Consider the following 24,894-nt stretch of genomic DNA (forward strand, 5'->3'; position numbering starts at 1 on the left):
GTAGTCATATCGCCAACTAAGAGCACAGATTAACCAGTGAAGTGGGCTGATAGGTGACATCGGTAAAACAAGATTGGCTGGGGGAAACACACACTTAAGGCGGTCAGCTTACCTATTCGCTTGGTGGCAGGGTGCTGTCGGTAATGTCCGGGTGATCCACCGCGAATTGTAGGCTCGTATATAAGCCTACTGATGCGGACGTACAGTCCACCCGGAGCTTAGCGGCGCATTTGTGTGGTGCCTGCTTAGGTCAATGGCAATGGCACTACTGCAATGGCGCCGGCCATCTTGAGGTGGAGTCAATACAACCAGAATAGAGAGTGACGGGGGTACCAGGATACTTCCCAGGCTAGTGTAAGTCACATAGAACGTTACGAGTAACAAACTATTGTCACTGGAGTAACGCGTGTATACTAAGTCCACAGTACTGATCTCTAGTTGGTGATTCGGTATGAAGGATAGGATACCACTGCAGCGATAGGCGGTGTAATGGGCGATCTACTGCATACCTAGAGATTGACACATTCTTAATTACATTAGGTTAACAGATAACATATCTCTCTTGTGCTGTTTAGTACATAATCAGCATCATTACTCTCAGTAGTGTATACCTCAATAGTTATTGCCTTGTTACGCCAGTTAATTCCAATTAACGATTTGTGAGTCAAAGATGTAGTGATAACGATTGTCATAAGTAATTACTCGCGAGTCAAAGAAATACATAGTGCCCAAACATGATTCAACATATAATCAGTCAATCAATTATCATAAGCAATACAAGGTTGGGGTGATATATGGAATGTTCAGTGCACTAGCTAAAGCCTACCGTGTTACGTGGGAGGCCAAGTTCCTGGCAGCCGAGTAGTTCAAGCCAGAAGGTATCAAATAGTAACAGATAAACCAGTAATTTCTAACTAACCGGTTCAGACTCTGTATTTTTACCTCTGTACTAGGTGTCATGAGTAGGATGGACAGAGATGTTAGATGGCATTGGTGAAATGTTATGGTAAGGAACCAAGCTTAGAGGTAGATGGAATAGCTACAAAAATATTACAGACTTCAGTTAAGACTAATGAATTTTCGCCACTCTTCAAGACTGTTTAAACCTTTCCTGATGCGGTCACATTTTTCAATCCATTTACATTCGAGAAAATTGTAAAGTGTACGTTTTTAATTAGGGCTAAAACCTTTATTCCTCTGTATGATGGCTCTTTATGCTGGATGGAGCAAGAGGTAGCTTTAAAAAGAAACTGATTTGGGAAATTTCTAAATTCATGTTCTTCACTATTGTTAATGGCAGGACACCTGCTAGTATTTCATTGGCAAACAGTTTTTTTTATCTAACTGAAAGCTTCCAGTGAGCCAAACAGCCCACACTTTAGCAGTGAATGTACTTGGTTAGATTCATACTTGAATTTCGGAATTTAGGCCATGTTGACTATGACCATCAGAGCCTGCTGCTGATTATCCCACAGTAAGGGTGATAATCATCTTGATGCAAAACAGGTTGTTCACTTTAATGTGGGTTTCAGTATGAATTCTAGAGTGGTGGTAGTGAGTACATTCATGTTAAAACCAAATTACTACTGAAGTGGTTTCAGCAAACCAGTGTTAACTTATCCATGAGGTCTACCAAGGAAGCGCGGTAGCTAGGAGTCACGAAAGCATGAATGTGTTGGTGCCGATTTCTTACACTTGTTCCATCATCTACAGTTGGTCCATGACTCCGATCATGTATCCTGCCTCCTTCTGGTTCGAGGTCCCCAGTACGGCTTACGTGTTTCTGATTGTCATCAACCTCTTCATTGGAATTACTGCAACAGTTGCTACATTCCTGCTACAGCTCTTTGAGCACGATAAGGTAAGGTTCTTCCTATGATGAACACAGGTGACACAGTAAGGTAATCACCCATAACTATTACAGTGAACACAATAAGGGAAGCACTTATTATATATGCAGACAACAAGGCGGGCATCTGCTAAATAGGTAATAAGGTAAGCACCAACCACAGGGATGGCAGTAATGTATGTGCCCACTAGAGGGAGTACAATATTGTTAACCGCTACCAAACAGGGCGCAATATGGTAAGCACAAATTACAGAAGAACACAAGCAAAGTGTGTGCTACAGAGGGAGTAATGAGTTGTGAAGCCGCCACAGGGCACAAAGTAAAGTAAATCAAGAAACTACAGAGGTCATGTATGTGTGAACTACTATGAGTACAAGGTACAATAAAGTGTGTACAAACTACAAGACCCAAAACAATACAAGCAAATACTACAGGATATAAGTAAACACTCATCAAAGAATTCACACTATAGAAAGCATAAACAAAAGGAGGCCCAGCAAGGTATGCACCCTCTTGGAGCACATTCAAGTACTCATATATAATTCAATTAGGCCAATAAAGTAGCTGCTTAAACCATAATAAGGGTTACAATAAGGTAAGCATCTTCACTACAAAAGGCAAGATGGGATATAATACTCCATATGGACTATCCCATACCCTGGTGTGATGATGACTTCAAATACCTGGGAATTCGCATTTCGAAGGATAGAGAGGAGTTGATGAGACTAAATTACGGGACAACTATGACCCGGATCTCGGACAAAATCTCACGCTGGATTACGCTACCATTGTCAATGGCAGGGAGAGCGTCCCTATTCAAAATGGTTATTCTCCCACAGTTATTATATCTGTTCCTGAATATACCCTTTTACCAGGGGAAATATTTTTTTTAAGTCCTGCAGTCCGAACTGACCCGCTTGGTATGGGGAGGCAAGTGCCCACGGCTCGCATGGGAAGTATTAACCCGACCATATGCTCAAGGAGGATTCGGGATCCCTGACTTTGAAACGTACTACTATAGCGCACAGGCCCACTATGCATACTTCTGGGTGCATCAGCCCCGGTACATGCCTCAAGTGGCGGCAGAACACTGGCTGGCGCTACCAGTTCCCATAGAGGGGGCACTATATATACCTGTGACGGGCAGAGATAAGACACCGTCCACAGTCATGAGCACAGTACATGCATGGTCACAATTGGGGAAGATGCTGGACGCGATTATGCTGTATTCCCCCCTACTGCCATTGGCCTACCATCCTGATATGCCTCTGCTCCAGGAAGCCCTCTTCCATAACCTGAGGGAGCGCATTCGGGTTGTCACCTGGGGAGACCTCTATCACGACGGCCAATTCAGGACACTAGTCCATATGTTTACGGGAGTGGCGAGAACACCCCTTGATGTTTTTCTATACATTAGGCTTCGACAGGGACTAAGAGCGATCACCCCAGATTTTCCTAATGAACCTCCACTAACCGAACGTCTACAGAGGATCTTACAGCGAACACAAGCTAAAAAATTAGTGTCAGTGATATATAAAATGGTGCACGGGCTAAGGGACCGTACAGCTCTGATTTCCCGTGCCAAATGGAGCTAGGAATTGGGAATGGCCTTAACTGATGATCAGTGGGATTTCTGTGCGCAGCAGACAGAACGAATAACTGCAAACAGTAGGCTCAGAATCATACATTATAGGTACTTGCATAGGCTGTATTGTACGCCTGCGCGTATGCATAGACGCAAGTTGCGAGACACAGATAATTGCGACAGATGCCATGCGCCAGGTGCTGATTTTTTACACCTAGCCTGGAACTGCGAGAGCATCAATGCGTACTGGACACAAGTGTTCAGTGCCTAGTCTACGGTCAATGCTGCTGTTACACCCTCACCAGTTCTTGCACTTTTGGGGCACATAGCACCCCTGCCTGCAGTGAATCGTAAATTTGTTGCCTTTGCTCTGCTTATGGGTAAACGTAGAGTGGCTTGTAGATGGGGTAGAGGGAGAGCACCTAAGTTTAAGGACTGGCTGAATGACCTTATTTATTGTCAAGAGCAACTACTGACATATGCTGAACTGTTCCCTGTGGCTTCTAGGCCAACTGACATTTGGGCCCCCCTGAAATGTTACCTGTTAACACATGATAAATCTGACACCCCAATTCAATAACTTGGCAGTATATGTCACGACTGCGGATGTGACACTGTGTATTCGCACTGAACAAGACGGCGCTATAATGGACATGTAGCAGATTAGACTATGAAATGATACTACGATAATGTACAAGCCCTAAAAAGTGCTGGATATGGTATGTAATTATTGATGCCTGTATTATGTATGTCATATTGAACGTGGAATGTGCTTGATATGATACTGCATTACACTGTGTACCTGTACCTGCCTATACTTGTTATGTAACCTGAATTACGCTGAAAAACCCAATAAACAAAGTTTAAAAAATAAAAAAAGATGGGATATAATACACATCTGCGTTTGTTTCATTAAAGTACACAGTAAGGGCAATAGATCTAATCCTTACAGGTACACAATATGATGTACAGTAGCACACTTCAAAGAGCACAGAATGATAAACACATATACCGGCTACAGGGACACAAAACAGAATACTGCGGACTCTGTGATTTGGGTCCACAACATGGTGAACACGGCATAGAATACTAAAAAGCACACATAGCCGACTGAACCTGCATTCTTAGAGAATGGCTAGTTTACTTCAGAGTATATCATAGGACAATGGGGATTTCACCATATTCTCCAGACATAGCTTCCACCGGATATGGTGAAACCTAGAGTACAGGATTCCCTTGATCTGAAAGAGAATTCTTATTTTGGGAGGGTATGGTGGGTTGGTTTGTCACCTTCAATAAACACTTCCAGATTGCCCTCTTACACATAAGGGTTTCAAACCACTGTCTTCTACACTCTTTGTATTGATAGTATGGGCTAATGTTTACCCAGCTCACCACAATGTGTCCCTCTGAATCCAGATGTTACTCCGCTTCACTCACTTCACGTTTTCTGTGCCCGCAGGACCTTAAGTTGGTGAACAGCTACCTGAAGAGTTGCTTCCTGATCTTTCCCAACTACAACCTGGGCCACGGGCTGATGGAGATGGCCTACAACGAGTACATCAACGAATACTATGCCAAGATAGGTGAGTGTTCATTGAAGTCATATTTGCCTAATTAAGGCCGTACTCTGCAGGTATTCCTCTAGTCACAAATGTGCAGAATTTTGATTCTATTTGCTGACAAAAATAATTTTGCGTGGTTCCATACAGAAGTTGAAGATCCCTGGGGAAAAACAACATTCATGTGGGACACCACAGGTGTCTGGTAGCTGCAGAGATGCTGAGGAGGCCATGTGTTTGGGTTGCAAATCCTGTAGAGTTTAGACACAGAACTACGAAGTACAGTGCTGGTGAAGCCCATGCACTTTGAAAGGAAGTTAAATTCTTTACGATGAATAATGTTGCAGGCTGTTGACAAATCAAATTGGATAAGGAGGCAGGAGTTGCCCATGTCTGCAAGTATAAGGCCACTGTCCAAAATGTGGATGGTGGCTGTCTTGGTGTTAAAACAGTGTGAATTCTGCTTGAAAGTCATGATTGAGCAGGTGGTGGGTGTCGAACAGCATTTCATATGATGTTACTGTAGAATATGAGGCATTCAATGATTAGTAGGTTTGGCTTCTAGACTGGCTTTCTGCTTGCTATATGATTTTTCCTATTTTGAGGGAGGGTGCCTTGTGTTAAGGGGGTATTAAGTAGAGTAAAAAGTGGTGTGAGTATTTCACCTGTGAAGAATTTCTGGATGATTAGGGGAAGGACATCCTCTTTGTAGATGCCTTGAGACAAGTAAAAGCGACCATGAAGTAGCCTTCGATTGAGAGCATCTTAAAATTGAACGTTCCAACTGATGAGATTGCTGGTATTCTGGTGGATTGGTATTGGTGGTGGTACTCTATTAGATTTGTGTTTGTTTTCTATGAATGATTAGTTGATAGCATATTTTTCTGTTGAATGTGGAACTGGTAGTTCAGATAGGGTGTAGGTTTGATTCTTTTGCCCACTTCTTTACGGGAGTAGGTGTAATATGTTTTGCCTGCAGAAACAGGGGGGGGGGTTGGTCCAGGTGTTTTGGAGGAGTCAGTTGATTGAGCACTGTGAATTCCCCTACAAAAGTGTAACTGTTCCTGCCAGTCTGTATATGAGGTTATTTGGGAATCAAAGATGGGGAAGCAGCAGGTCAGGGATTCCTGGAAAGTTTCCTTAAAAAAGCAATTCTTAACCTTTGACTTCTGTGGATGGACCCCCGTTGAATCACTACTAATAATCGAGGACCTCGATCCAATTTCTTCAATTTGAATCGCAAAACCATACACAAAATCTATACTACTATAATAAAGCAAGAACTTTCAGGCTTTGAGGCGGGTAAACTTGGGAACCACAGCGTCAATCTACACACCCGATACACCGTTGAAATCGTCAGGGTGTGTAGATGGTTATAGGCTATATAATTTTTTTAAATAAACGTTATTTAAAAAGTTATATTAAAAAAAAGTAGTCCCTCCAAAGTAGCGCCGGCCGCGACGTGCGTCCTGACATCAGGAGGAGCGGCGTACAGCGCGGGGAGGAGCAGGGAGCAGCGGACATGAGCGGCGATAGGAGGGCAGGCAGTGAGGAGCGGCGGCGGGGAGGAGCGCTAAGCGGCGGATGAGGTAGGGTGAAAGCGGAGGCAGAGAGGAGCGGTGAGCGAGCCACAGGAAAAAGAAACGTGTGCAGGTAAGTGGAGCGGGTAGCAAACGGCCCATTACAGGAGGAAAAAGCGGCGGCGGGGACGTGGGCAGTGAGGAGCTTGCAGGTTAACAAACGTGTGCAGGTTACAAAAGCCTCCAAAAGTAAACATACAGCCATAATACTGCACTACGTCAGGGCGGGCGGGGGCCCTAAGCCATGATTGCTCCCGGACAAGGTTGGGATGGGCTGCTAGTACAGAATAAAGTGTCAATCAAATAAATGTTAGTTATTGAATATTTCATTTAGTCCATAAACAAACATACAAAAATTGATATTCTAATTTTATTGGTAAGTTCAGAGCTTTTGAAAATGCGGTTTTATTTCTAAAAGATGAAACAATATGCTAGAATTTAGCATATCACTTTATTTTGCTTCTAATGTGTGCTCTCTTCTGTCGGCGCATGCCTGTGTTTCTATTGAGGCCACCATTCCATACTACATTTTATTTGCTTTACTTGCGCTACTCCCATGAACCAAGCTCTGTTAATATTCTTTAATTTTCAGAACAGTTGGTATTTTTTATTTTATTTATAGAGTTTTATATAGCGCGGACTTGAACCTTGGGTATCAGAGCGCTTAACAGTTACATTTGGAACATTTGTGATTCAATGCGAATATATAATTCCTGTACATGATTTTCTTATCAGTTTCAATCAAAACAGTAGCATTACTATATATAAAATTCCTGTACATGACATGATTTTCTTATCAGTTTCAACAAAAACATCAGCATTACTATATATAATATTCCTGTACATGCCGTTCTTATCCGTTTTAGTAAAAGTAACATTATTTCTATACACATGGTTATGATGTGCTTTCTGTGGGATCTACCACAGGACCTGTTTGTGATCGTCGTTTGGGTATTAGTCTTAATGCTAAAGAACCGTCTAGCCTTATGGAAGGAACTTGCTCATTAAGAAGCTCTTCGCTTCCTTCTTGAATGTTGCTATGTTTGGAATTTTTCTAATGTTTGGAGGGAGTGAGTTCCAGATTCTGGGGACTGCTCTGGAGAAAGCTCTGTCATGTGTTTTCTTCCTCCGAAAGATGGGTGGTTTCAGCAGCAGATCTGTGGCGCTTATCTGCTTCCCCCGAAAACTCTATTTTCTGAGCTAGGTACCTTGTAGTTTTGTAGTGGAGCACTTTGTGTGTAGTAAATGCCAGTTTAAATAGAATTCTGGTTTCAGCGGTAACCAGTTTAATGCTTTCAGGTGAGGGGAGATATGGTTGTATTTTCTGGATCCAGTAATGAGTCTTGCCGCCGCATTTAGACATGCTTTTAGTGGGGCTGTGGACATTTTTGAGAGACCTGCTAGAGTTGCACATCCATATTCAATCCTAGAGATAACTAAGGACTGGACTGCTAGTTGGGAAGTCTGCCATAGAGATGAGAAGTTTCATTTTTCTAATATAGTTCAGGTGAAACCGGGCATTTTTTGTCATTGATTTGATGTGTGTTTTCATGTCTAGGTTCTTATCAAGCGTGATTCCCAGTGATTTTGCGGATTCAACTAGTGTCCGGTGCAGTTCAGTGCTGTGATCAGTTTGGTCCATTCTTTCACTTCTGTGGGTTTCTTCGGTGGTGATATTATTAGGAATTCTGTTTTTTGTGCGTTTTGTTTCAGATGATTACTAGTTCGCCAATGTAATGACATTTTTAAGGCCTCATTCATTTTCATTATGCCTTCCAGTGAAGTTATCTTGATGTATATCTGAGTGTCATCAGTGTACATGTGATAAGATATGCATGCGTCTCAGAGAATTTCTGTGAGGGGTTCGACATATAAGTTGAATAGTGATGGGGATAGTGTTGATCCTTGAGAAACTCCAATTGAATTTGGGCTTCACTGGGAAAGCGTCTGGTTGACTAGGAATCTTTGAGTTCTGTTCTGGAGGAAGGATTTAAACCATTTCAGAACAATTCCAGATAGTCCCATCCTGTCTTGAATCCTGGCTAGCAATTTTTCACGGTTTACCGTGTCAAAGGTAGACGACAGGTCAAGAAGTACTAGTAAGCATGTTTGATTGTGGTCTAGGGCCTGCAGCGCATCATCCACAATGTGTAAGATTGCTTGTTCGGTGCTGTGGCCTGGTCTGAATCCGGATTGGCAGTCGTCCACAGCTTGAAATTGGCGATGTGGTCGCTCAATTGATTTCTCGATTAGTTTGGCAAGTATAGGAATATTAGTTACTGGGCGAAAGTTATTTGGCTCTGCCATGTCCGCTGTAGGTTTTTTGATGAAGGGGAAGACTTGAACTGTTTCTAGGCAATCTGGTAGGATCCCTTTAGAAAGTGAGGCATTTATTATTTTTGTTCATACTGGGACAACAATGTGATTGATTCTTTTTAAGCATTTAGAGGGGAGGGGGTCATTGTAGTGGTTGTTAGGTTTGCTATCCGAAAGAGTCTTGTCAATGGTATTCTGGTCATATAGCTTGAAGGTTGCCCATTGTGCATTGTTTTTCAATCTATCATGATCGCTTGTCGAGGTATCCTTGTTTTGTTTAGGTAGTTGACTATGAAGGTTGTCAGCTGCCAACCTGAGCTCTCTTTCTAGCTTATTGGCCTTGTCAGTGAAGAATGTAGAGAATTCTTCGCAGCTCAGTTGAGTTTTAGTAGTTTCTTGTGCAGATTTGGCCTGCTAATTTGACTGTTGCTTTAACTTCTCAAATAGTTTCCGCGGTCTGTTTTTGCCGCTGTCTAGTTCCGATCTAAATAGTTCTTTCTTGGAGTTGAGTACTTATTTGTTGTATTTGTTTCTGATCTTTCTGAGTGTTTTAAGCTGGGGGGATGATGGGTGCTGTCTCCATTTTCCTTCTGCAAGTCTCAGTTTACGCCTATCTTCATTCAGTGTCTCATTAAACCATAGATTTTTATCCTTCTCAGATATTCTTTTTAGTTTTAGTGGCATGGTGGAGTTGACTATATTTGTCATTGACTTAGTGTAGTGCTCAGTGAGTTCGTTAGCTTTCAGCAAGTTGTTAGGCGGATTTAGTTCCTTCTCGCATCTTGCTACTAGTATCTCAATATTACGATCTTTGATGTCCCTGGTCCATTTTTTCAGTTTGACAGGCTGCGCGGTTTTGCTCTTTTTTTATTGTGGGTATCAGGAAGGTTATGGCATGGTGATCTGACCAATTACAAGTGACAATTGATTGGATTGTAACATCTTTACTCCTTGAAATTACCCAATCTAAGGTAGCCCCTTTCAAGTGGGTTGGTTGTGTGCAGGTTAGAGTGAGGTTTAGATCTGTTAGAAAGTCTTTAAGTGCGATGATCTCTATATCCGATCGGTGTATGCATGCTATACCGCCTCCTGTCTTTTTTGTCTGTCTAATCTCACAATGTTATGATGAGAGGGCTCCAGAAGATCCATGAACGGGGAAGAAGATTCCGTAAGCCATGTTTCTGATAGGATTGTTACGTCTATTTCCTGACTAACGATGACGGCTGCGATGTCCGAGGCATGTTTTGCTGCGGGCCGAAAGTTGAGCAGTAGACATAGTAGTGGTTTCCCTGCGCTACTAGAGTTCATTTCACGAGTATTGGTGGTTAGCTGGACTTGTAGGTTGTTATGGGTGGGTTTCCTATTCTTGGGCCAGGGTTTTCTATTGGCATCGATCGGGACTGACTTAATTACCTCCCCTTCGCTGCTAGTTTCCGGCTCATATGATCATAATATGGTTAACGTTTCCTCGTCTGATAGGTATTTAAGATTTCTGTCTGGTCTGTTAAGTCTATTTGATAATGGCATGAGTGTCAATACTCTTTGCTTGAGAGCTATGCACTAATTTTTGGACATGTTCGACTTTGGCGTGAGTGCTTACCGTGATTTCCAGTACTGTTTCTAAAGCTTGTAATGCGTTTGAAATGTCCTGTGTCATCTTATCCACTATTGTTTGGAGAGCTTTGAATTCTTTCCGAGGTTGTGAAGATAGTTTGGGAATATGCGTCTGCCAGTTTCGAGTTTTGCTTGTGTCCTGGATTTTTAGAGCTTTGGTTTCTTTATTTTTCCTATTTTTGTCATTGGCTCGGGAGATAGTGCCTCCTATATTTGTTGGGTGGGATACGCTTCCTGAGTCCTGGTCTTTCGGTCGTGCGTTCTGAGGGTATGAATTTCGTAAGGTCCTTGTTGAACTTTGTGATGCTGTTGAGTGGAGTATGAGAGGGGTGTTCGTTTTCAAAACCTTTATTTCTGGAAGGGGGTTTCCATTGACTGTTCTACATGTAGGCAATGTAACCCGCGATAGAGGTGTTGATTCTACTCGCTGCGGTGGCGTCGGGCGGTATTGGCATATGGTGTAGCGTTTTCACCTGTCTCAGACTCATTTCCGTCTAAAGAGCCCCTGTTAACGTTGTGCCTCCTGGTATCATTGTAGTTTGTGGATCTACGTGGTCTCTGACTGTTGCGACGTCTGTGGCGGTATTGTTGGAGGTGAGTAGAGTGGCTTCTTGTATGGTCCTTTGTTGATTAGAGAGTTTTGATTTATCTACCCACTCTTTTAGTGTTGAAAATAGGTTGTCAAACTTTTCTAGCTCATTGTTAGCTGCTTGTAGAAGTACAATGCCGTTCTTGTAGATAGTTATGCATAAATCCGCTCTTAGTCTTGGTGACGGAATGATCATAAATTTTGTGCCATGTGGAATGTTTGTGGTTTATACGTTGAGTATCTTCGTAATCCCGGCGCGCCATTTAGCCGTTTTTCTGGTGAAAAATATAAAGTCATTAATAATTATGCCTTTGTTTAGGTTGAAGTAGGGGTCAGAAATCAGCATGTCTGGGTGTTTTCTAATTAGGTTGTGTTTGAATTTTTTTGCTGCGTTCTTAGATAGGTTAGTTGGGTATTTTATTACAAAGGAGTTTGTGCCTGTTGATTCTAAATTGGTTCCCGCCATATTTAAAAAAATAAAATAAAAAAATGACCTCACTTGAATGACAATACCTGTCTCTCGCTGTTTGCAGGACTATTTGTCGTTGCTGTGTCCTCTTTGCTCCCTGGGTCTTGACTGACAATACCTGTCTCTCGCTGCTTGCAGGACTATTTGTTGTTGTTGGGTCCTCCTCGCTCCCTCGGCCTTATAATTCCCTATAAAAATCATTACATTGAGCCCTTCCAAGATGGCCACCGTCTTAGTTGCTCCGGCTCACTCAAGGCTGTGAGGATATTTTCTATTTCCGTGCCCAGTCCTCTTTCTGTTGCTATTTCAATGTTTTTTTTTTTCTATTTTTGTATTCCTCATATACCAATGGATAAAAATGGCGTTCTAGATGGGGAAACCCCCCTCTCTCCTGAATCATTATTTTCCGATTCCGATGTTTGCAGCCCAAGGAGAGAGAGAAAGGCATAACCCCACTAGCATTCACTGTTTGCTCGATCCACTCCAACTATACCACACTGTGATGACCTTAGCTATATTGGAGATTGAGACCCAACAGTGCCCAGGTGAAATCATCGGAATACATTCATCTGTTCCGCCATGCCACCAGGGCCGCCCAGATCTTATCAACAGTCGAGCTGTCGCAGGCCATGTCAGACTCACTTACAAAGATGACCTGTTGCAAACAATCTGGAAAAGTAGGTGCTTTCTCATTCTTCCAGGCCCTGCATATTTCTCGCCTGGCCAATAGCATTACATAAAAAATAAATTTAGTCATCATGTCATCAAGACGATATTCCTTAATCAGTCCAAACAAAATTATCCTCGGAGTAGTCACAAATTGTATATTCAATACTGCAGTGATAAACTCACCTATTCTAGACCAGTAATTTGTAAGCATTGGGCAATCTACAAACATGTGTAAATCATCTGCAGCAGGGAGTCTGCACCGCGGGCAGCAATGTTCTATGTTGGTAATTCTTACTAATTTCTTGGGCGAGATGTATACCCTATATAGAGTGAACAGGTGATTCCTTTTAAGTGGAGCCGACTTAACCACTGTATGCAACATTGTAAAGGAATCCCCCCACAGGTCTTGGAGATTATTGTGTTCCAAATCAACATCGTCACACCATATCTTTTTAAGTTCGAGTTCTGCTACCCCCTCTGCCTCCATCATAGCCCAATACCAGAAGGCTAGCTCTTTCTTCCAACGGCCCTTTCTGATTACTGAGTCAAACTTTGAATGTAATGAACTAGGCTCCCATGCCCTAGTTGCCCACCAGCCCGAGAGTTGATAATGCCTAAACCTAGTGAGTGTTCTCCCTGTCAGTCTAGAAAGTGATTCCCAATCGATGAGCTGTGAATCATGTAGTGTATCTCTCCAATGCGTTATGCCAGCTAACCTCGGGGGTCGTGCTAATTGGTCTCTAAGGCACTCGGGTGTCCCCGGGGAGTCCCAGATCGGGGCCTGGGGGGCGTAGTAGGGAATTCCCCGTTTTTTTCTGAAAAATACCCAGTTTTTTAAAGCCGCCCCTAAAATCTTTAGTCTCACTTTTTTATAAAACTTGGGGTCCCCGAACTTGAAGGGAAAATATTCTTGCCCTTGGGGTATGCCATGTAATAGTGCCTGAAACAGATGGCCCAGGGAAGATGTGTCCGCCTTATCGGCCAATAGCCTAAAGTTTTTTAGCTGGAACGAATGGCAATAAATGAGTATGTCTGGCAAAGCTAAGCCTCCTGATTTTAGTTTCCTCCTCAATTTCTTCCAAGATATTCTCAGTGACTTCGAATTCCAAATAAATGAGCCTATTTTCCCCTGTATTTTAGCAATATCTTTCGAACTGAAAGTTAATGGAATTGAGTTAAACAGGAAGGTGATTTTGGGTAGGATAACCATTTTTATTAGGTTTACTCTCCCAAATATGTTCAGTGGGAGACCCGAACAGCGTTGTAATAAGCCACAGACCTCCTTATATACTCTATCTAGATTTATTTTATCTAGCTGTTTAATATCCTGGACCAGATGGATTCCCAGATATCTCATCCGCGTCTCAGCCCCCAAAAACTCCACCTCCTGATTCCACTGCATAAACTCGGTCTTTTCTTTATTTATTTTATATCCTGAAATCGCCCGGAAATCTTCTGCCTGGTCAAAGAGTCGAGGGATAGCCTCCTCCGGATTTGAAGTGAACATTAAAAGGTCGTCAGCATAAAGGACAAACTTTAGCGCTAAATTTGCAATCTTAAAGGGTTTAAACAGGGGGTCTGGTCTCAACTGAATCACAAAAGGTTCGATATATAAATTAAACAAAAGAGGGTAAAGGGGACACCCCTGCCTGGTTCCACGAGATATTTGGACCCTCTCCGTAAGAAGGCCATTTACAAGAATTTTAGCCTTAGGGCTAGAATATAATGAACAAATTGATGTTATAAAATTCATTGGCATACCAAATGCAGCTAATACCTCCCATAAATAGTGCCAGTTAACTTGATCAAAAGCCTTCGCGGCGTCGATGGCCACTATAGTCAGGGGAGATTTCTCACTGATAGCAACATCTATAGCAGCTATAGCCTGAAATGTAAGTTCATTCAGCTGCCTACCCGGCATAAAGCCCCTCTGGTCCTCGTGCACCACTGATTTGCTAACTTTAGCCAATCTCGCTGCCAACACCCCCGCAAAGATTTTGTAATCCGTATTCAACAGCGAGATTGGCCTGTAGGACTCAACGAGCATAGGGTCCTTATTGGGCTTTAATATTAATACTACGGTAGCTTCCGACCAGGTTTGTGGAGTTGCTCTTTCAATGTTGTTGCCATTTTGGAAGTTGAGCTGATATGTTAAGATGGAACACTCTCAAGATGGCCGGGGAAAAATAAATAAGTCGAGAAGCATACCACAATGAGACGATGGATGGATGTCCCACTGCACGTTTGCCTGAAAACAATTGCCTTAGTTTGCCTCAATTTATATCTTAAATAAGTCCTCTGCTGCCGCCATTTTGAAATCTGGCAGCCAGCAGCGCGGTGCCCGTTTGCCTGTAAAACAATTGCCTCACGTTATATCTTACATAGGTCCGCTGCGGCCGCCATTTTAAAATCAGACACCCAGCAGCGCGGTGCGATGCCGCCTTACGGGAAGTAAAACCGAACAATCACTCACGGTGAAGTGAGCTCCACAAGGCCAGGTCCCGCACCGACATGCACGTCACCGGGGGTTGGGGGGGCACGATGTTGGAGATGCTGCCGATGAGACCCCTCCACGTCTGCCTGCGTGCGGCGCGACCAGCCGGTACAGCCACCACATTATCCGGAGCCCGGGCCAGCAGGAGGGTGAAGCCGCAAGAGCGACATGCGGTGCATCTAGCTGGTAAAAGACACACCACCCGTCATCTTGAGATCGCCAGTCCCTGGGGGCACCAAATCATCCGGTGCCTGGCCCCGCAGGAAGGCGAAGCCTCCAGATCGAAATGCAGTGCATCCAGCGGGAAACCTGCTGTTGTCAAGTCAACTGACCGGGGACCCCACCAGTTTGGCACAACGATCCGCGTAGGGTAGAGTAGGTCCATGAACTCAAGGTTAAGTAAATGCTGCTTTAGAAGGTTCCTAGAGAGTGCCTGGCCGTGTTCTCTCGAGAACTTTGAGTCCTCATATGTTTGTTTTCATTCAGGTTACTTAATGTTTTAGCTGTTGGATGCCTTCTGTACTACAGTACTGAAGGGATAGACACGATGTGACGCCTCATTTTCATCTGTGCTCTTTGCACAGTTTGTCATGCCAGTTGCACTAAGGACACTCACCACTCTCCATCTTCAGGCACGCTTCCATCTCTAAAACTTGGCTCACCTCCTTATTGATCTGGATTTCCTTGTTGCAAAAGGCTACACCATGAGTGAGCTGTCGATGAGGATGCTGGGGTTTGAGTGTAACTGAATATTACATTTGTGTATGGGAATGAGTTTGGGCAAAGTATGGTATGTGCTTGTACTCTGAGACATGATGGTGACTTATCTGGGGTGCAAGGGGCACAGGCTCTACCCCTTTGGCTCTCTCCAGGCACTTACATGACTAAAGAGGAGACACCCTTGTCTTTGTAGGTCTTACGCTTTGGATGTCCAGGTGAAGCCACCCTTAGGTTAGGTCTGAAGAAATGTTGGTGGTGGTACCTTCCGATTATGGCAAGGAACCTGCCTTCGACCATACTTGCTTTTACTGATGCATAAACTATTCCCTGTCCCATTCCCCTGAACGGCATCTACCATTGCTTGCACTTTCCCTACCCAAGCCTCCTCTCTCACTGTTCACTCATTCACCCAGTGTCATTCCTCCTCACTATTCTGTCCTTCTATGCATTGTACTAAATGGCCTTGTAATAGTGCTAAACAAGTTACCAATACTAAACAAGTTACCAATACTAAACAAATTACTGTGAAGTGGCTTGCAAAACCTTCATTGCTATCTTTTGAAATAACCATAGATTAGAAGTGTTAAATAGTCTAGTCCCACATACCAGATTCAACTTGAGAATGCAACTATTGCCCGCTTCTCTCATCTTCACCCAAGCCCAACCCTCCCATTGAGGCAACCCCAAGAAGCCTGCAGTTGTCACAAGTTTAATTTCTCAGCCATCTTGAGGTGACCAAGGCATGTCTTTGTGATCTAGCGCCATACTTGAAGAACAGCAAGCCCAGTTCCATAATCCCACCCTTAAATTGAGACAACATTCAGATCCACATATTGCTCATCTGGCTTATATTTCCTGACATAATTAGTACATTGTCTACCTCTTGGCTTCCAGGGTGAAAATGAAGATAGTACATCCCCCTTCCACCCGAAAAACATCACCTTAAATGTTGTTATATAACTTAGAAGCAATAACAGGTTCTCCAACAACTTCACATATGAGTTGCTGCTCGATTACCATAAAATGACCTTAAAGAACTGAAGAAACCGACAGAAACCGTGGAATTGCATGATCTTCTGAGCATAAAGCTGCACTTTTCCTGTAGTATAACTTGGACAGTTTTCACCATTCTATCCAAGCAATGCTCCAATAACTCTGGATCTATCAGTCATTTACAGAAAGAAAGGAAAAGCATCTCTCTTCAAAGATTTCCTGACCAAGCAAATACAATAATACCATTTCTCTAACATTGTGCGATGAAACAAGCACAGAAAACTATTCTACGCATGCATAGCACGCCTAACCTAAATTCTGTAGAAATCTGTACATGCAACAAAGAGTTTCTTGACCAATATCCGCCTGACATTATTAAAGGCATTTTGCTGCAGGGACTAGTACTTGATCACCTGAAGAATAGCATTATAGCCTGCTTTTCGAGAAACCACCAGCTGACTTTAGGAACCTACCTCGGTGTAGAAAGTTAAGTTTGATGTTGGAAAGAGGTGTTAGCCACTCACTCCAAAGATTAGTGATATGCAGTTTTTTGCTTCCGAACTAGCAATCAGGGTTCAAACTAGCAAGAGGCACTTTATCACGCCTAATGAATAGCCCATCTTGCGGCTCTTGACTAGGACTAGTTAGTTGTTGGAATATTCCACGATCTCTTAGCAGTGGCATATGACACAATGACTCACCAGAGGTGTACCCATTGGGTACACATTTTGTGATCTCACTTGAAGGAATCAAAGTTTTGTTAAAGTTGAAAAGAAATCTGAATAGGTTCACCAGAATCCAGCATCAGGCAGGCAACTGGCAGTGAACCGCCAGGTCCCTTCGTTATTACCAGAGATGTTTAATGCTCAGGTGGACAACAATACTTCCTCCTCTTAGAACTCTATGCGGGTTATCTCCTCCAGCAAAAAGGGTCCGGGAAGCACCTCCTTGATCAGGAATATCAATGACATTAGAATCGGTTTCAGACTGTAGAACAACATCTTGATTTATTAAGAATTACCGAGTGGATAGATTAGATGGAATGTGTTGTTCACAAGGCACAGCACGGTATCACAAAATGTTTCAGTGCTATTCAGGATGTTTTCACACAATAAAAAACAATAAATCAATAACTTGAATATAATTTTTTATAGGACACTGGCGCCAGTCTTCTGCCCCTAATAATCTGGTCTCATCCTTTGCTGTGTACGGTTCCCATGTGATAGGCTTGATTAGACATTTAAGTTTGGATAAGAGGTGCTTTCTCTCAACATATCTTTTTCACACTTTGAATGTCAAAACAAAAAAGAATAGAAACAGAAAACACTGTACCGACCAATTTTTGAGCACATCAAACAACTGTCAAAATCCATTCGGCCCCTCCCCTACTGTCTGGCCAACATCTGTGTTTACTACAATTTCAGCTTGCAGGATCGGTTAATGTTGCTGGCAGACGGGCTTTTTATCACCTTATTTACAGCAATAATAATGTCTTTCAAAAGATGGCATTGCATTGACAGTATATATAACACAGGCAGGAAACCGCCTGCACTGTTATAAGCCCTGTGCTGTTGAATATACAACCGTGCCCCGCAAAGGCAGACCAGAAAGGGGTGTCTAATGCGGTCAGCCACCACCCGCCCTCCAAACACATGTCCCTTCAAATGATAACTCTTGCTGGCTGCTCTGTTCTAAAAGAAAAATCCAGTGAATCACCTGTAATAAGTTATTGAAGGATTCTTCTCACGTTAGAGCTAGATTATATAAGGAATTTAAGGTTGGGAAACGCTAAAAAATAAATAGTCCTCCTTGGGCCGGATTACACGTACTGCACCAGTGACGAGCAATTTTAAACTATTAACCAGGCAATTTTAAACTTGTAATACCTCGTCAACCCTATTACCAAGACCACATTACTACAAAGAGGTTTTATTATGTTTATTACTACTGTGCTTTGGATTTCTTTAGGGAGCACCCCTGAACCCCACACCTCACTTTGCCTTCTTTTCAGGTCTCTTTTTGTCATTACCCATCCTCCCCAAAAATGTGTGGTTACGGTTTCCTTGGTTGAGTTTTTATGGAATAGGTTTCTTTTTTTTTTTTGTCACTTCATAGTGTGTCTAAAGACACTTGCGAAGTGCAAGAATATTGAATTATTTATGTATGAAGAGCCTGTTACCTTGCAAGCGTTTTGCCACTGTTTGGGAGGGAGCAAAACAGAAAAGGTTTCAAGTTCTTGCAAAACCGTTCAAAATTTGAGAGACGATGGAGGTCCAGAGTAAGTGCATTTCAGAACTAGGGGCCTAAAACCCCAAAGGGCCAGCCGTCACATCTGGCTCATTTAAAACTAGTGACCACAATTGGGCATTACAGTTTTGATTTTAGGGTCCTCCTCCCAGTATAAGGCGTTCGCATATCTCAAAGGAATACAGGCCCAGTGTGGTGGCGTCCAGATGCTCAGTACAGAGTAACTTAAACTGAACGCGCTCCTTAACTGGCAGCCATTGCAGCATCACAAGCCCCATAGACATGGCCGTAGCACCTCCAGCTAAGCACCAGCCTTTATGCCAAATTGTAAAGTCTTTGAAAACTGAGCTTGCCTGAATTGCATTAGTTCAAGTTAGATAACACACAAGCCCAGACCACAGGAGTGAAGTGTGTATTGGAGAGGGAGGTGGGTAAGGTCTTGCACGAAGTTTTGTTTGCAGGAAACCAGCTGCTAATTCTTTTGCAACTAAGTGTTAAAAACAAGGCCTGGATCATAACGGACACCAAGATCCTTAACTGAACTGTCTGGGGTGGGACGTGGCTTAAACTGGTGGGACCAGCATGTGGCTAGTCAACAAGAGGAATCATTACTCACCACCACTATCTCAGATTTTGTTTTAGTTGGTTAATGGCCTTTCACTGCTCAAGGATACAGGTACTCCCCACCGCAACTGATGGTGTTAGTGGAGGATTGGTCAAACCTTCAGACTAGCTTAGTATCATTGGTATCAAAAAGATCTGAACTCCTAAGGGCTGCATCAGTGCTTCTATTTTTTGTATGCTTATATAGTATGAACATTTTTTTAGACACAGTGAGGTTAAGTGATTTCCTAAAATTATAAAATGTTGAGTGATGGCCTGGATTCAGATCGGGTTCCAAAGCTGGTAGCTCTAGCCACAAGGCCACTTCTCTTTTAGCAGTCGGGCATACACATTTAACAAGTCATGAGAAAGGGTAGTTCGTTGACAAGCCACAGCTAAGGTGGGACCGCTCTTGTCCTAAAAAAGGCCTGTAGTTGTGTCGGATTGCAAAGAATGGAACATTGGCACAATCCCGTCACCCTCCCTGCGCTGAGCCGGTGTACCAATATCTCTAGGGCGACTGTCGAAAGGGATAGGTAGAGCTGAGAGGTGGCCCTTTCAACCAACGTTTCTGAAGGTAGGCAGTTAATCTAGAGATGCTAAAAAAAAAAACACTGTCCCGGGACAGGCACAGTGATACATACTTTGCTATGGCTGATCACGGACTTCACTTGCAGAAAATTGGTAATTTAAAGGTTGTTTGCTGTAATGCGGTCCTAAGAGTCAAATCGCTTTCCTAACATTGAGAAACAAGTGTTTCTTAAGTTCTTTAGAAACCAGGTTGATTTTCATCGTTTTCTTAAAGCTTCCCGTGGGTTTTGAAATTGTTCCCTGAAACGTGCGTTTCTATGCCCAGAGGGTGGAGAGCCCTCCATAAACAATGTCATAATCCTGTCCTAAATATAGCTGACGTTACGAGGAAAGCCGGGTGCGGCCACGCGCGAGGTCTTGTTCTTCATTATGCAGTTTCACTAATATAGTGCCACACCCTCCTCCCCGGCACCTGCGTGCAGCCCATTTCCCGTCACACAGAGTGGGTGGTGTGAGGCGCTGGCAGGTTGATGTTACGTGGAAAGGCGCGCCTGAAAGATTGATGAGGCGTGGAATGAAGTGATGTCATGACGCTGCGTGTACGTGCCGAGAGCGTGGAGTACGCGGTGTTTTGGCAGAGTCCATTCTTGCTTCTGCAGCTCTAGTAGGGGACGTTGTAATAGGAATATAGAAGGGAAGGCATTTAATGGGAGAGTAGCTACACTTCTCAGTTGCAAAGTATTGAATCTCTGCTGAAAAGTGAAGGTACTCGCCGTTTCATATTATAGAAGTGCAGGCACTCAGTACCTCAGAGCACCTGCCCGTTCAAATCACTGCTTCTAATAAAGACATGTATGAACGTGTTGTCGGGTTGATGTACAACTCAGGCAGAGGTCAATATCCTGCACCTAGCAGTAGTGGATAATATCCTGCTACCTATAATCATGATGACGTCACAGCAGTGTCAGTCCACTCCCAATATATCAGTCCACTCCCAATGTCACCTGGCTGCACTAAGATGCAGCAGTAAGAGTTGCTATTAGTGTTACTTATGTCACTGCTGGAAAGAAAGCTTCCAGAGTGATCTCACTCCATCAATATCAGTCTTCCGCGTGATTTTGTGCCTTTTAAAAGGCAGTCCCAGTGTGATATCACGGCACTTAGAGCAACTGTTAGTGTGTTTTTTCTCTGCATTCAGATCCGCCCTCACTCTGATGCAGTGGTCGAAGTGGGGACAAAAAAGTAGGGGAACTGTGGGCGGAGACTCAGGGGGCGGGAATAAGCAGAGGATTGGATTAGGGGGCGGAGTCGGAGGTGTGGCTAAAAATAGCAAAACATACCAATTTTTAGTGCATTTGACATTTCAGCTTATAACGTTATTTAATTCAAACAATCGATACACATGTTTATTTGAGGTTTAATATATAAGTTGTTTATATTTAATTTATTTACAGTGTGGGACATGTTTCCAATCACAGAATATTCCAAATACGCTTATAAGTGGAATCATAAGCCATTTGTCTCCGAGCCATGCAGTTTCTTCCATTGGCACTTCTCCTTCCTTTTTCTAACCATTTCTGAACATAAAATTCAGGTTTAAATTCTAGGACAAGAGGCCCCAAGATGTTTATGAACATTATAGAAGACAGACGATTTATTGATATTCTGTTCCGCAGTGGTGTGAGCACATCATTCATTACACTAAAGCCCCGTTCACATTCAGCAGTTGAGGTACAAAAGGTGTTTATAATGTGCACTAATGGTTTCAGGCTTTCAGGGATGCAATTTTTATTTTGTTTGTACTCTCTGAAACCAAGGATGTACTGCCTACTATCAAATACATGCAACCTGCTACAAAAGTTTTGTAATTCTCCCTCACCGTATAAGATGTCTACTGGATCTGGCCAATAAACTGGTTGTAGGAGTTTCATTCTGGTTACTAACTCTTTCTATTCGATTTGGTCATTGTTTGTGGTTGTCCATCTCGAAACATTTGATGCATTAGACATTGTCATCCTTTTTCGCAGGTTATTTGCTAAGCTCCGAAAGAACTGTGCCCTATTGAGGCTAACACTAGTTTGCAGATGTTTTCCACATAATTATAGCTCTGCCGTATTTTTCCACATGATACATCTGCCGCATAATCTGATGGTTTTATCAAAAAAAATTGTTTGTAGCTCAAACAGATCAAAAGTTACTAAACAGCATGAATTGTGTTGCTGTGGAGTGGAAGGCCGTGTGCAAAGGTTGACTGGTCCCCTTTCTCACCGCTGCATTGGCATGTTACACTGGGATTAATGAGGTGAAAGCTTTCCAGAGACTGTTAGTATGTGTAAAAAATGTCAAATTAATAAAGTATCAGAAAATGTACTATGTAACCCTGCAGTCTTTTTTTGCTTCATAATTTAGTCATACCTCCAACATTATGTTGTCCTCCTTTGCTGCATAATTGCAGTTGGTCCAATGCAGGTAGCACATGCTAAAAGTGATTGTGTATGAAGCAGAGATACCATGAAGTTTGTGAGCTTAGGGGCATATTTATGGGAATGGTGGTGCAGGGCAGCACAGCATGTTACTTTGCTGCACTGCCCTGTATCACAGGGAAAGGGCAAGAATGCACGTTATTTATCCATGGCTTTTAAAATATGACTTGGAGCTTTGCATTGTGCATGTACCACCTTGCAAGCATACCTACACCCAGCACTCCCCTTGCTTCCCCCCAATTCCTAGCATAGCATTACCCTGCTTCTAGCATACCCGGACCCAGCCCGCCCTCGCTCCCCCTCACTTCCTGGGAACACTCATTACCCTGCTTCTGCATACCCACATCCTGGTCTCCCCTAGCTCCCCCTCACTTCCTGGTATTTCTCATTACCCTGCTTCTAGTATACCCAGATCCAGCCCTCCCTCACCACCCTCACTTCCAGGCATATCATTCATTACCCTGCTTCTAGTAAACATGGACCCATCCCTCCCTCACCACCTTTACTTACTCCTATCAAGCATTACTCCTGCATCGAGCCCTCCCCTCGCCCACCTTGCTTCTTCTGGTATACCCAGCCCGCCATCTCTACACTTCTGGAGACTTGCCGCAGATCACACGGGCAGGCAGCGCAGACGACAAGCTGCCCAGGGGGCACATAGGGCTCCCTCTCTCTCTGTCTTACTCCCCCTAGCTCCCTCTCCCTCTGTCTTACTCCCTCTAGCTCCCTCTCTCTTATTCCCTCTAGCTCCCTCTCTCTTATTCCCTCTAGCTCCCTCTCTCTCTGTCTTACTCCCTCTAGCTCCCTCTCTCTGTCTTGCTCCCTCTAGCTCCCTCTCTCCCTCTCTTACTGCTTCTAGCTCCCTCTCTCTCTGTCTTACTCCCTCTAGCTCCCTATCTCTGTCTTACTCCCTCTCGCTCCCTCTCTCTGTCTTACTCCCTCTAGCTCCCGCGCTCTCTCTCTTACTGCCTCTAGCGCCAGCTCTCTCTTACTCCCTCTAGCTCCCTCTCTCTCTCTCACTCCCTCTAGCTCCCTCTCTCTCCGTCTTGCTCCCTCTAGCTCCCTCAATCTGTTTTACTCCCTCTAGCTCCCTCTCTCTCTGTCTTGCTCCGTTTAGCTCCCTCTCTCTCTGTCTAGCTCCCTCTCTCTCTCTGTCTTACTCCCTCTAGCTCCCTCTCTCTATCTTAGTCCCTCTAGCTCCCTCTCTGTATTGCTCCCCCTAGCTCCCCCTCTCTCTCTTACTCTCTCTAGCTCCCTCTCTCTCTGTCTTACTCTCTCTAGCTCCCTCTGTCTCCCTCTCTCTCTGTCTTACTCTCTCTAGCTCCCTCTCTCTCTGTCTTACTCCCTCTAGCTCCCTCTCTGTCTGGCTCCCTCTCTCTCTGTCTTACTCCCTCTAGCTCCCTCTGTCTCCCTCTCTCTGTCTTACTCCCTCTGTCTCCCTCTCTCTTGCTCCCTCTCTCTTGCTCCCTCTAGCTCCCCCTGTCTCCCTCTCTCTTACTCCCTCTAGCTCCCTCTCTCTCCGTCTTCCTCCCTCTAGCTCCCTCTCTCTCTCTTACTCCTCTAGCTCCCTCTCTCTCTGTCTAGCTCCCTCTCTCTCTCTTACTCCCTCTAGCTCCCCCTCTCTCTCTCTTGCTCCCTCTAGCTCCCTCTCTCTGTTTTACTCCCTCTAGCTCCCTCTCTCTCTGTCTTGCTCCGTCTAGCTCCCTCTCTCTGTCTAGCTCCCTCTCGCTCTGTCTTACTCCCTCTAGCTCCCTCTCTCTGTCTTAGTCCCTCTAGCTCCCTCTCTGTATTGCTCCCTCTAGCTCCCCCTCTCTCTCTTACTCTCTCTAGCTCCCCCTCTCTCTGTCGTGCTCGCTCTAGCTCCCTCTCTCTGTCTAGCTCCCTCTCTCGCTGTCTTACTGTCTCTAGCCCCCTCTGTCTCCCTCTCTCTCTGTCTTACTCTCTCTACCTCCCTCTCTCTCTGTCTTACTACCTCTAGCTCCCTCTCTGTCTAGCTTCCTCTAGCTCCCTCTCTCTTGCTCCCTCTAGCTCCCTCTGTCTCCCTCTCTTACTCCCTCTAGCTCCCTCTAGCCCCCTCTCTCTCCATCTTCCTCCCTCTAGCTCCCTCTCTCTCTGTTGTACTCCCTCTAGCTCCCTCTCTCTCCGTCTTCCTCCCTCTAGCTCCCTCTCTCTTATTCCCTCTAGCTCCCTCTCTCTCTGTCTTGCTCCCTCTAGCTCCCTTTCTCTCTATCTTACTCCCTCTAGCTCCCTCTCTCTGTCTAGCTCCCTCTCTCTCTGTCTTGCTCCCTCTGTCTCCTTCTCTCTCTATCTTACTCCCTCTAGCTCCCTCTCTCTGTCTAGCTCCCTCTCTCTGTCTTACTCCCTCTAGCTCCCTCTCTCTGTCTAGCTCCCTCTAGCTCCCTCTCTCTCTGTCTGACTCCCTCTAGCTCCCTCTCTCTGTCTAGCTCCCTCTCTCTCTGTCTTACTGCCTCTAGCTCCCTCTGTCTCCCTCTCTCTGTCTTACTCCCTCTCTCTTTCTCACTCTAGCTCCCTCTCTCTCTGTCTTTCTCACTCTAGCTCTCTCTCTCTCTCTGTCGTACTCCCTCTAGCT

At 44.1% G+C, this 24,894-nt stretch overlaps 1 protein-coding gene across 1 annotated transcript in view; it reads left to right on the forward strand.

The window, feature by feature from the left end:
• The window catches only part of ABCA2 (ATP binding cassette subfamily A member 2), a 693,258-nt gene that overhangs the window by 579,502 nt on the left and 88,862 nt on the right, over window positions 1-24,894 (forward strand). The window contains exons 37-38 of the mRNA XM_078642051.1: window positions 1,714-1,861; window positions 4,897-5,020. Coding sequence (XP_078498177.1) covers window positions 1,714-1,861; window positions 4,897-5,020 — 272 coding nt within the window. The remainder of the gene's footprint in view (window positions 1-1,713; window positions 1,862-4,896; window positions 5,021-24,894) is intronic.

This window comes from Lissotriton helveticus, chromosome 5_1 (genome assembly GCF_964261635.1).
Source record: "Lissotriton helveticus chromosome 5_1, aLisHel1.1, whole genome shotgun sequence".
NCBI classification, from domain to species: domain Eukaryota; kingdom Metazoa; phylum Chordata; class Amphibia; order Caudata; family Salamandridae; genus Lissotriton; species Lissotriton helveticus.